A 13,095-nucleotide genomic window follows, 5' to 3' on the forward strand; every position below is an offset into this window, starting at 1 on the left:
GGGATCAGGGCATAGGGATGAGCCTTTCCGAATGTAACGCAGGGTGTATAAAGATTTTTAGTCAAATTCCTAATCTAATTTCCGAGCTGATAATATAATGCTAAACCTATGAAAAGCTATTAATTATAATAATAATAAATATATTTAAAAAGTTTATGGGGCCGTATTTTCACTTTAGAGTGTCACAATGGCCGTCTTTTTTTAGTAATTCTGTCGCAGTTTAATGAAACAGCCGGAGGTTAGTTGCATTGAAAACACCTCACCGATAGGGGCGCCGTTCTGAGGACTGTGTCCACAAAATAAGAGCATACATCATTTAGCACACTGTTTTATTATTTCACATGCAGTATTTTAACTTAGGAGCTGCAAGCCATGCTAGTTTTTTCTTGTCGTTATGCAAGGCATAAAGTGGCAGACAGATTTGATGGTGCGCAAAATTACCTATAAAGGATACTTTACAGGAAATTAAGTTTATTTAAGGTAATAATAAAAAAAATAATAATATATTAATTCCATCATTGATTTCTACGGAGACCGCAACACGATGGCATCCTAACGGAAGTTATCCATCATGGTGGCGCTCATCTGTCAGGGATGGGTGGATACGTGGAGTTACGTTTTAAATCATTTTTAATAGTACAACGCTTCAGATAGTAGGCTACTAGATAGTTTCTTTGTATTAATTAGTGCCCATTTACTCGACATTAGGCTAAGTTTTAACCCTATAGAATACTTGAACCAAAAACCTACCTGAATTAAACAAACACACACACACATTGGTATTCATATCATTATGGGGACATTCCATAGCCGCAATGATTTTTCTACTGTACAAACTGCATTTTCAGTCAATTTATCCGAACCCTACACATAAACCTATCCCTCACACAAAACTTTCTCTTATATCATAATATAGATTCTCTGTTTTTAATTATAAATAAATGAAACAAATCTGTCTTTAAGACTTAAACCCTACATATAAAAGCGTAAACAAAGGGCTGGAGTTTAGCATCCTCAGCATCTTTTGGATCCTCCCACGTTAATAATGTTATGTGATGTCATAAAGCTTAAATTGCCATGAGGTAACTCAATACATACAAACACCCATTCGGTTCTGCTTGAAGTTTGATGACTTTTGCTCACACTCACCTTGTAACCAATGACAAATGAAACTCTGAAGCTGGAATCTCATCTTTTCAGAGACTGTAATAACATGTGATGGGTTTGTCCAGCATCTCAGTTGTGATAAGCTGTTGTACTGTCACACGATTATTTATTGTATTATATACAAAGTAGTCCATGATGTAATGATGCTTTTCTTTTATTCAGACTCTGGGGTGATCCATGTGCAGTCGGCAACCTGTGGCCGCACAAGCAGCCAAATCTGTAGCGTTGGACGATCCCAAAGTGAAACATCTGATGTTCAGTCTTTTTCACTATGGGCTGTGTTTGCACATTTTTTTTAAACTGACACCATCGCTGCATCCCAATATGCCTACTTCCGTACTATAAAGTAGGCGAAAAAACAGTACATGAAAATAGTGTCTGAATTTATTGTATTTAAAAAAAAACTTGTGAAAAGTACCTGGATGACCGATTATTTCTGCTGAGATTCTATGTGCATCTGATAGACACTTTAATGGTAAAAATAGATAAAAAAGTTTGTCAAGACAAACTTTAAGTTGGCTTGAGAAAGCCGGACCAGAAAGTTTGAACAAGTTTGAAAAGATTAAAAAGTTTAAGAAGTTTAAATAGTTTTAAGTTTGATGGTTTTCAGTCTCAAATACATAGTTTGAAGTTTAAAGTAGGTTTAAAAGCTTAAAGGGGTCATATGATGGGATTTAAATTTTTACATATTCTTTATAAAATTAAAAACTCTTGGTGCATGAAGAAGATCTGTAAAGTTGCAAAGACTAAAGTCTCAAATCCAAAGAGATATTCTTTATAAAAGTTAAGAGTCAACCACACGCCCTCCTAAAACGGCTCGTTCTAACACGCCTCCACATATCTATGTCAGTATGTGGGAAGATTTGCATAACACCACCCAAATGTTCACGCAAAAATAGAAAGTGCAACTTTTATTCTCGCAATGTTGTGGAGAAGCTGTGTTTCGTTGTGAAAGAGAAACTACTTTGTTTGGTCTTTCTAAAGGGGACGCAACTAGAAATCAGTGGTTAAGTTGTATTCCAGAACATCTCGACCCAAATATTCAAATGTGTGCAGCGCATTTTATGGAGGACAATGCCTCTCTGACTCACAGACTGTAAGCATGTTTACATTTAAATAATTTGCCACTTATGATTCAAACAGAGTTTTATGGAGTGAAGAGCAGACTGCTTGTTTGTTTTTCCACTCACAAATACAGAGTTGTGGACATTTAATAATTTCAGTTATTTAAATAATCAATTAATATTATTTTAATCAGTATGTATGTACTGCATGCAACAAATGGCTTGTTTGTAATGGATTTAATGTTTTTGTCTGGGCTGCGTTCAGCCCCGACAAAACGTTGCAAAACGTTTTTTAAACGGAAACGGTGGCGTGTTGAACACCCTGTTGTGATGACGCAAGCGTTGCAACTATGGCAGCTGAGAAGGCCATTCTCTGTGTTCTTTTTGAAGAATTTTCGGAGCCTGATGATATTGATATAAATACTTGTTTAATACTGCAAAGTACCGCTCGATGTTACAGTCACTGCCCTTGCCGTCCAGAATGAAAGAGAACATCTTACCAAATTCTGACTGAAAACACATCTATTTTATCTCCTGGTAGCTAATCAATTCTAATTTAAATTATTTTATTTCTAGTTCTTAATTTTTAAATACCTTGTATTAATTATCATTCACATTTTTTGTAAAGCACTTCATTACCACTGCGTATGAAATTTGGTATATAAATAAACTTGCCTTGCAATGAAGTTAAAAATATAAACAACTACATCATCATGGTGATATGCTATGTTTTACTATAAAACTCTTACGGCAAACATGTCTTCTAATGTCTTCAATTGTTGCATATACCGAGCTGCAGCGGTCACATTTGTAAACTACTTTACTAGGACCCATTGTGCTAGGTGTCTCTTTAATACTGCGTGGTTTATATACATGCTGCCGCTGATTGGCCCGACATTTCTGACACACCCACCAAACAAGAGAAAACGCATCTCAAACCCGTTGCACACCGTTTCCAGGAAACGTGTCGTTCAACCCGGAAAACGTAGCAAAACGTTGCGCACCGGTGTGAGCTTGAACGTGCCCCTGGTCTGCTGGGAGACGTCATCACAGTATGGTGAGGGGCGAAACATTTCCATCAACACACTTGAGGTATTCAGCCAATCACAACGCACTGGATAGCTGGCCAATCAGAGCACACCTCGCTTTTTATGGAATGATTTTTGTGTCTTTATTATTCAATCAAACATTCTGTGTTTGAAAGTAAAGCTAATTATTTTGTAATTAAAAAATAAAAGATTGCAAAAAAAGTCCTCTTAAGGCTCAAAAATGAAGAAATTCATAACAAAATTATTTGCAGCGCATATAAATCTTTGAAAATCTTTATTTTTCTTTATGCACTCCAATATTTTTTATAGCGAAACCACAAATGTTGCTCTTTTCTGCCGTATTTTTTTTGCGGGTCTAAAACTTTTATTTGCGAGTTGAAAAGTTTTGCTTGCGAGTTAAGCTGTCTCTCAGTGGGCAGTCTCTACCCACCAGGATGAAAGGCCTTTTCCTATTGGTCACTCTCGATTGAAGTCACAGGTTGACCACGCCCACTCAGTTTCCCCGGAATCCGCTGCACTGCCGCCGCAGTCTGACAGAAGAGCGAGCGAGGGTGCATCATGACGAGCAACAGGTCGTGTACTGGGTAAGATAACTAACTTAACATCTTAAACTCAGTGACAAGTCAACTTAATTATTATCTCATCTCATGCTCTCCCATCTAAATACGTAAGATTTGATTAGCCAACAGTATAGCTAGCTGCCAGAGCCCCCAATAGTAAAGCGTCAGGCCAATATTTTCAGAGATTATAGATTATCATAGCTTCAGTGAAGTAAGGTAAGTAACGCACATCAAATAACTAGCTCATTTGGCGGGTTATGATTCATCAATTATGACCGTATGCACACTCAAGTCTATTCGCGGCACCCCACAACTGTAGTCTGCCATTCAGTTTTCTAAAATACAACGATTTGGGACTGATGTCTGTACATTCTGACTTCACCCTAGTCTACAGAGCTGTGTATTGTGCATTTTAATAACAGGTTTGTTTTGTACTATCTTTAAGACCTGTGCAATGACAAATGCCAAACTTATTACTTCAATAGCAAGGACTGATATTCAGGACTTGTCAGCCAGTACCACTGTAGCCTTGCAAAGAATTTGCTTTGAAGACCTTTTAATGAACTAACTTCCACATTTCAATATGCCCCTGACTTCTAAGGGGTGTTTATATTTGTGACCACTCCAAAAAGCCTAGATTTCTATCAGTAGAACATCACATTTTTCTTTTCTGTTTGCAGGAAGATTTGGTGTTGATGGAGGAGGCAACATCTTCAAGGCAAAACCTTAGACCTGATGCAACATCATCCAGTGTCAAAATCACCCTTTAGGAGGTACACAAGCAAAAGCTAAATTGAACATCGCCAATTATCAATTCCTATTTTACAAAATTTGTCCTGCATACATTTTTATCTTTAATGTGTAGGCACTTGAAGACCAGTGCCCAATATGCACAGGAACATTTAGACCTGCCATGCCAGCTTTTGTGGAGACAGGTAATGGTAATAGGGACTCACATTGAAGCTTAAAAACACCTTTCAAAAAAAAAAAAAAAAAACTTACAAAACATCTAAAAGGGACACTTAAGACTGGAGTAATGGAGCTGTACATTTTGCTTTATTGTTTTTAGCTTTATATACATATAATTTTATTTATTTATTTTTACAGGCTCTCCAAGGAAGGTGATTTTCAGGGGATTGACTGGAATTCCTGGTTTTTTATGTTTCCACAACTTCAGACGTGTTATCTCGTGACAGACTTCAGATGTCTTTGTGGTGTTTATCTGTGCTGCTGCATGACGAATCACATCCTCCTCACTGTAAAAATAAATAAATAAAATCACATACATGTATATAAAAACAATAAAGCTAAATTTTCAGCATCATTACTCCAGTCTTAAGTGTCACAATATAACAATATGCTTTTTTCTTTTTTTTTTTTTGATCAACAAACATTATTATTGATGTTGAAAACAGTTGTGTACAATTTTTTTCAGGATTCTTTGATGAATAGAAAGTTCAAACGAGCATCATTTATCTGAAATAATATACACTACTGTTCAAATGTTTGGGGTAGGTAAGCCTTTTTTTTTTGAGGGGGGAACATTCTAATTATAAAAGAATCTTCAAAAGCAAATAAATGCTGTACAAAATAAAAAGTAAAGACATTTATAATGTTATAAACAGTTTTTACTTCAGATAAATTTCTATTCATCAAAGAATCCCCCCCAAAAAAAATTCAACATTGACAATAATAAATATTTTTTGAGCAACAAATCAGCATATTAGAATGCCTTCTGAATGATCATGTGACATTGAAGACTGGAGTAATGATGCTGAAAATTCAGCTTTGATCACAGGAATAAGTTACATTTTTAACATGTATTCAAATAGAAAAACAGTAATGGTAACAATATTTCACAATAATACTGTTTTACTGTATATTTGATCAAATTAATGCAGCTTTGATAAGCAGAAAACATTGTCAAAAAACATTTAAAAAAACGTAATGGTTCCAAACAACTGTGTGTGTGTATATATGTATATATACATTTTGATTTTTTATGACATTTGCAATGTACTGTTTTGAACGAATGTAATGAACAAAGGTAGGTTACCGTGAGGTATGATCCAAATCAGAGCACCTTTTAGGTGTTTTTAAGCTTCAATGTGAGTCCCTATTACCATTTACCTGTCTCCACAAAAGCTGGCATGGCAGGTCTACTTCTGACACTGGAAATGTTCCTGTGCATATTGGGCACTGGTCTTCAAGTGCCTACACATTAAAGATAAAAATGTATGCAGGACAAATTTTTGTAAAATAGGAATTGATAATTGGCGATGTTCAATTTAGCTTTTGCTTGTGTACCTCCTAAAGGGTGATTTTGACACTGGATGATGTTGCATCAGGTCTAAGGTTTTGCCTTGAAGATGTTGCCCCCTCCATCAACACCAAATCTTCCTGCAAACAGAAAAGAAAAATGTGATGTTCTACTGATAGAAATCTAGGCTTTTTGAAGTAGTCACAAATATAAACACCCCTTAGAAGTCAGGGGCATATTGAAATGTGGAAGTTAGTTCATTAAAAGGTCTTCAAAGCAAAGTCTTTGCAAGGCTACAATTGTACTGGCTGACAAGTCCTGAATATCAGTCCTTACTACTGAAGTAATAAGTTTGGCAATTGTCACTGCACAGGTCTTAAAGATAGTACAAAACAAACCTGTTATTAAAATGCACAATACACAGCTCTGTAGACTAGGGTGAAGTCAGAATGTACAGACATCAGTCCCAAATCGTTGTATTTTAGAAAACTAAATGGCATACTACAGTTGTGGGGTGCCGCGAATAGACTTGAGTGTGCATACGGTCATAATTGATTAATCATAACCCGCCAAATGAGCTAGTTATTTGATGTGCGTTACTTACCTTACTTCACTGAAGCTATAATAATCTATAATCTCTGAAAATATTGGCCTGACGCTTTACTATTGGGGGCTCTGGCAGCTAGCTATACTGTTGGCTAATCAAATCTTACGTATTTAGATGGTAGAGCATGAGAGGAGATAATAATTAAGTTGACTTGTCACTGAGTTTAAGATGTTAAGTTAGTTATCTTACCCAGTACACGACCTGTTGCTCGTCATGATGCACCCTCGCTCGCTCTTCTGTCAGACTGCGGCGGCAGTGCAGCGGATTCCGGGTAAACTGAGTGGGCGTGGTCAACCTGTGACTTCAATCGAGAGTGACCAATAGGAAAAGGCCTTTCATCCTGGTGGGTAGAGACTGCCCACTGAGAGACAGCTTAACTCGCAAGCAAAACTTTTCAACTCGCAAAAAAAAGTTTTAGAACCGCAAAAAAAAAAGACGGCAGAAAAGAGCAACATTTGTGGTTTCGCTATAAAAAATATTGGAGTGCATGAAGAAAAATAAAGATTTTCAAAGATTTATATGAATTTCTTTATTTTTGAGCCTTAAGAGGACTTTTTTTTGCAATCTTTTATTTTTAAAAATTACAAAATAATTAGTTTTACTTTCAAACACAGAATGTTTGATTGAATAATAAAGACACAAAAATCATTCCATAGCTTTTCAGAACGATTAGCTTTGTAAAAATCGACGTGTTTCAGGCGGGACATAGAGGAGAAACAATGTTCTTTATGAGGATTTTATTTTATTTTTTTACCTTAAACCACAAACACATTTCATTAACACAAAATAACAGAAATAATGCTATTTTTTTTAGCAACATCATATGACCCCTTTAAATGAATTAAGATTGTTTAAAGCAGTGGTTCTCAACACAGACAGTAAAAGAAATGGACACAGCGACCCCGATGGATTCAACGGAGACAAGTGAAGTCAATTAGAAGCACGCACTTCCTGGGGGTCGAGCGTACTGCGCAGACTCAAACTGAGCTTGATGACGTAAATGTCACATGAGCAACCTGTCTGACAATTGTAAGTCTTCTAATCGCTGTGCCAAGAGAAATCTGAATCACCCACCAAATCTTGCAGACGTTGTTGAATAATTTTGTTCCGTGTCTTTTCTGGACTCTCTATGGGTTTCTCCCTTGACTTCATGCCTCCACGTCCCCCCGATAGCCTCATAGAAAGTAAAAAATTGCCTGCGAGCTTCTCCTCCTGTCCATACGGTAATTTCTCTACTGTGCGACAGAGAGTCGCAGGTTATGACGCAATCGTTAGCCTATTTTTACAAAAACTGCTTCTACGGGGCCATAACGTAAGATACAAGGTAATGGGGTCTTTTATACATTTTCGTGTTTCTTTAGAAATAATGAATGGACAAATGGAGTCTTTAAACGCCTCAGATTTAAAGTTATTAGCTGTCAAAGTGACGCCAAAATGAATGGGAGTCAATGGAATGCTAACAGCAGGTGGGGGTCCGCTAGCCAATGGCGGCGCCCAGGGATGCTTCAATAAAATATGAAACCCTGCCCCCCTGGGTTCTCAAAATGTGGTACGAGTACCACTAGTGCTACTCAGGCTCCTTCTAGTGGTACGCAGAGGAATCACTAAATTAAATATAAACGTTTTACATTTAAGTACAGTACCGTTTTTATTTAACTTTTGGTACAACACTTTAATGTCATCAAGTTTTTCTCTTTTTTTATTTACCTGTATGTAAGCACAGTGGAGTGTTCATGTTCAAACTGTGTATTCACAATGTTAAAGTGGCTGACAACAAATATTCTTATTAGGAATAAAACTGCCTCGTTTCTGAGCTGTGCAGAGCTGTAGCTGAATAGTTAGGCCTACTACGCTACTGAAATTGTTGGTCATTATGGTGCTGCTTGGAGAGCCAAATATTTTCAGAAGTTGGTGCTTGGTATAAAAAGTTCGAGAACCACTGGTTTAAAGGAATGGTATAAAAAGAAATCCTGCTTTTTAAGAACTTCAGTAAACCATTTCTTCCTTCCCCTTGTACAGTCATCAAGGATCCAGCTTATTATTGGCAAATCGGCAAGGAATTGTTTATTAGCTACATTGCACTGTCACTTCTGGTAGAGATTCATTGACCTTTTTGTGATAGGTTTTGATTTCACTTAATTTAATAAAAAATTACTTAATTTGATTTGATTTGTTTTACTAAATACACTATAGTTAGGATTCTGATTAAAACTGTGTAACCGGGGGCTCTGAAAACTGCTTGTGAATTTAATATTGTAAACTTTCATCTGAATACATTGTGTTTCCAACCCCACTGTTATTGAACTGTAAAGTGAAAATATTGTATGTGATTTGTTTTGCTTTCAGTTAAAGATATTTCACAATATCAAAGTTGATATTTTGGCTATTTATTTTTAGTGGTTTTATTTATTTTTTAATACAGGACAGTACAGAATGTGCACAAGTGGGAGAGAAAGGAGGGGACGGCATCAGAAAGGACCTAGAGCTGGGACTCTTTCAAGAATCACCCGAAGCACAACCACGATATATACAAGGCTGTTGGTTCTAACATTTTATCAGAATTTGAAGAAACATTTCTACTTGAAATATTAAATGTTTTTCATTCAATGGTGTAAAGAATTAAGACGTAAAATTTAGTGCCACCTCTGGCTGTCGACAAAAATCAAGACGATCAAATCAAAAAATCAAGGTGGTTACATGCTCCTATACCTCTTTACCATCGACACATTTTTTTTTTTTGAGACTTTAAATGTTTGTATTTGGGTTTTTCTTCTACAGGTTTTTAACAATACATCTTAGCACAAACACTGCAAGTTAAGTTTGGGGTCATTTTCATCTGTTTTATACAGTATGTTTCCAAAATAAAACTTTTACAAAATTGAGCATTTGGTAGTTTATTGAAGTTGATTGTAAAGCCATTGCTGCCAGTCCTTTGATTTTTAAACTTTATAAATGTAGAGTGTTGATCTGAATACAAACTAGGTTCTAATAAGCAACAGTTGTGAAATTAGGCTTATGAGTTTGATGCTATACAATCAACCACAAAAGTACACAAGAGGGTACACAGGAGTGAAGAGAGCGTGTTTCAACATCAAGCGGAGGTGAGCCAAGCGAAGACTACGATAAAGAAGAGGAAGAGTGCTAGACGCAGACAGCAATGTAACAGACAGATGAAGAACATCCATCATGAGTTACAGACATTGATACATAATTGAAATTACCCAAAAAGTAGTATAAAAGGTCTGAGGAGTAAATCACTCTTCATATGCTGCCTGCATTCAGCTTGAAGGACACCTGATACCCTAACGAGGAGCACTTGACAGACCTCCAATATTGCTGTCTAGAGTTTCATAACAGAATGTTTGTATTAACTGATTTTTATTGCAACAATTAAAATGATATATTTTGTTGTTACGATTGATTTCATAACTTCAAATTGATCCTCTAACAAACATAGCAAGAAAGTCTTTTACGTCACTTCTGAAAAACTTCAACCCGCGAGTATTTGATGGTTTATACTAGATTTGACTATCCTTACCCTGCCTGATTAATCAAGGGTTAAAGGTGTAAGATACAAGGACACACCGAATAACACATAAGAATAAAATTATCCGCAAAATAATGTCAATTAATTGCAATGTGCAAAGAGAAAGACTAAAAAGAATGTTCCAACACAGTGCACGCCTTACAAGGGCTGTAATTAAATAAAAAAAGACAAAGCATTAATTAATTTGTCCAAACCCACTGCCTCTCCTTGAATCTGATTGGTAGAACTACAACGCCACGCCCCTACACGCAGGTATATATATAATCTCATTAAGCAGAATTGTTAGCAGTTACTTGTCGACATATCAAGGAACAAGAAAGAATCAAGACGGTGCGAGTTAAGTAATCCCATTCAAGCATGTATCTTAAGGTGATTGTGTTGTTTTTGGCCGTGACTTTGGTCGTGGAGAGCGCTGGGATTCCTGGAGGCCTTGTAGCTGCAGACATTAACGATAAAGATGTTCAGAAGGCGTTACGCTTCGCAGTGGACCATTACAACAGGCAAAGCAACGATGCGTTTGTGCGTAAAGTTTCCAAAGTCATCAAGGTTCAACAACAAGTAAGTACTTCAAACGTTTATTCGGTTTGTAATCGTTTAAACTGGGAACGTCGCTGAATCAAACCCAGTGATAAAGTTCCTCCTAAAACGCTGTCATGACTGAATAATGATGACGTAAAGATTTGTTCAGAATTGTGAAATCTCAGAACCATAAAATTGTTCCCAGTTGTACAAAGAGAACAATAGAACTGTTTGCCTCAACTTGAAAGATATTTATAGGCTACATAAATCTTATATACAGTAAGCGAGTAAAGTTCGTGTGACTTGCTACACCTGTTCAATAAATATTGAACCTTGAAAAGTGAGAGGGCTTTCTCCAGCATGACTTTAACAGTGGTGACTGCCCCTAACTTAAATTAAAGAATAACTTCATTTTCCAGACTTTTTTTTTTTTTTTTTTTTTTTTTTTTTATAAACTCCGGGTTGGCCCAACTATGTCTGAACATGTTTCTGGTTGACACTCCAGGTTGCTGCTGGCATGAAATACATCTTCACTGTGAAGATGGACATAACCAGCTGCAAAAAGGGTGGAGTTAAGACCATGTGTGCCGTTCCGAAGAATCCCAATGTTGCACAGGTAAGACACTCTACTTTACAATATTGTGATTATGTCTACATTTCTCGATGTTCAGGTTTTTTTTTTTTTTTTTTTTCTTTTGTCTTCAAGGTCATTCAGTGCAAAATAACGGTCTGGAGCCAGCCATGGTTAAACTCCTTGAAAGTCACTGAAAACACCTGCATGTAGAGCTTGTGACGAGTGCAGTTTGGGGTGTTTTAACATTCAAGCAGCAATAAAATGTACTTGCTGTTGGTAACAATGGTGAACTAAGTCTTTATTCTTGATAAAATGGAGACCTTTTGTCCTGAGAACCTGTCAACAAAAGAACGCTTGAGACGATTATCTGGGAAACAAAGCTATAGTTTGTAGAAGTTTCTAAATGAGACAACACATGTTTCTATATTAGCATACCCTTTACTATTAAAGCATGATTGAACAATGTCTATGTGCTCCCAGCTGGCACATGACACATGAAAATAATTTTCAATTTCAATTGAAACTGTTGAAAATATTTAATGCTAAATGGAGGAAAAAGGTTAAACACGTTGGTTAACGTTGACTTATTTTAAGATCTGTATGTTGAATCAATTTAATGTCTTTAACAGCATCCAAGTCTTAAGACAAGTCATGTCACTCGGTGGCCATCTTTGAAGCGTGTCTTGGGCATGCAAGTGCAACTACTCTCTTTGAATGGGGAAACATCAAGTTCTCAAACCGTTCACTAAGCTTACGATTGAACTTCATATTTGAAATCTGACAACTGTCATGTTACTTTTGCTCAAATAGCGTTATTAAAGTCTTATTTTTCAAGCTAGATCAGCCAGTGTGCATGCACAGTCCTGAGAGCACGTCTCAGAATGCTGTTTCTATAGATGGTTTCATTGGGCGCACGCGCCTGGCCTGAAGTTAACTTCTGGTCCATTTGTTAATCAATCTGGCTATGGCGCAGTCTACAGTACAAACGCGGTTAAGGTGATGTGTAGAATGAAGTTGGGCTCATGTGTTTGTGCTGTGGGATGTTTCCCATACATTTATTTGTGGCGCACCCAATATCAAAACTGACCAATTTTTCCATAAGGCTTCGTTGAATAAACATGAGCACATACTGCACGTTTAAAAATCAAAATGAGAAGCAGGTGTCTTTGTCACTATTTCTGAAGGAAGACTATCTTTAATTAGTCTATTCAGTTTTCAATGTCTTTCATTTCATCTTGCATGGGAAACAAAGGGTGCATTTGAAGTTGCTTTCAAAATACATCAGCCTTCGTTGTGCCACGGTGACCCAATTGGCCTTGGATTGCGGTCTTTGGTGGGCGCATATTGACATTGGGACAGCTTAGGCTGTGATGCAATCGCAATTCAAATGCACACTTCAGAGTCCATGCACTTCAGTTTGGGACACAGCTGCTGATTTCATTTTGCAGCAGGACTTTAGCACCTACCCACAGTGCCAAAACCACTTCCAAGTGGTTTGCTCACCATGATATTACTGAGCTTGATTGGCCTGCCAACTCACCTGACCTGAACCTCACAGAGAATCTATGGGGTGTTGTGAAGAGGAAGATAAGTAACATCTGACAAACAATACAGAGGAGCTGAAGGCCGCTATCAAAGCAACCTGGTCTTCAATAATGCCTCTGCAGTGCCACAGGCTGATCACCTTCATACCACGCCGCACTGAAGCAGTAATTCGTGCAAAAGGAGCCCCAACCAAGTATTGAGTG

The 13,095-nt window shown here is 37.0% G+C and overlaps 1 protein-coding gene and 2 long non-coding RNA genes across 3 annotated transcripts; 2 read left to right on the forward strand and 1 right to left on the reverse strand.

Annotated features, from left to right (window-relative positions):
* Window positions 1–3,608: 3,608 nt before the first annotated feature.
* On the forward strand, window positions 3,609–5,088 carry LOC122138265. The gene is made up of 4 exons (XR_006155460.1): window positions 3,609–3,864; window positions 4,521–4,613; window positions 4,706–4,775; window positions 4,948–5,088. It is a non-coding gene; the product is annotated as an uncharacterized LOC122138265 (long non-coding RNA).
* On the reverse strand, window positions 4,875–7,173 carry LOC109103229. The gene is made up of 4 exons (XR_006155461.1): window positions 6,897–7,173; window positions 6,148–6,240; window positions 5,971–6,054; window positions 4,875–5,096 (listed from the first exon to the last, which is right to left on the reverse strand). It is a non-coding gene; the product is annotated as an uncharacterized LOC109103229 (long non-coding RNA).
* Window positions 7,174–10,526: 3,353 nt separating this feature from the next.
* LOC122138180 (cystatin) lies at window positions 10,527–11,627 on the forward strand. Its single transcript, XM_042729124.1, has 3 exons — window positions 10,527–10,812; window positions 11,279–11,389; window positions 11,480–11,627. The coding sequence occupies exons 1-3, from the start codon at window positions 10,612–10,614 to the stop codon at window positions 11,555–11,557; spliced, it is 390 nt and encodes a 129-aa protein (XP_042585058.1). The 5' UTR covers window positions 10,527–10,611; the 3' UTR covers window positions 11,558–11,627.
* The last annotated feature ends 1,468 nt before the right edge of the window (window positions 11,628–13,095 follow it).

Source organism: Cyprinus carpio, chromosome B8 (genome assembly GCF_018340385.1).
Source record: "Cyprinus carpio isolate SPL01 chromosome B8, ASM1834038v1, whole genome shotgun sequence".
Classification (NCBI taxonomy): Eukaryota; Metazoa; Chordata; class Actinopteri; order Cypriniformes; family Cyprinidae; genus Cyprinus; species Cyprinus carpio.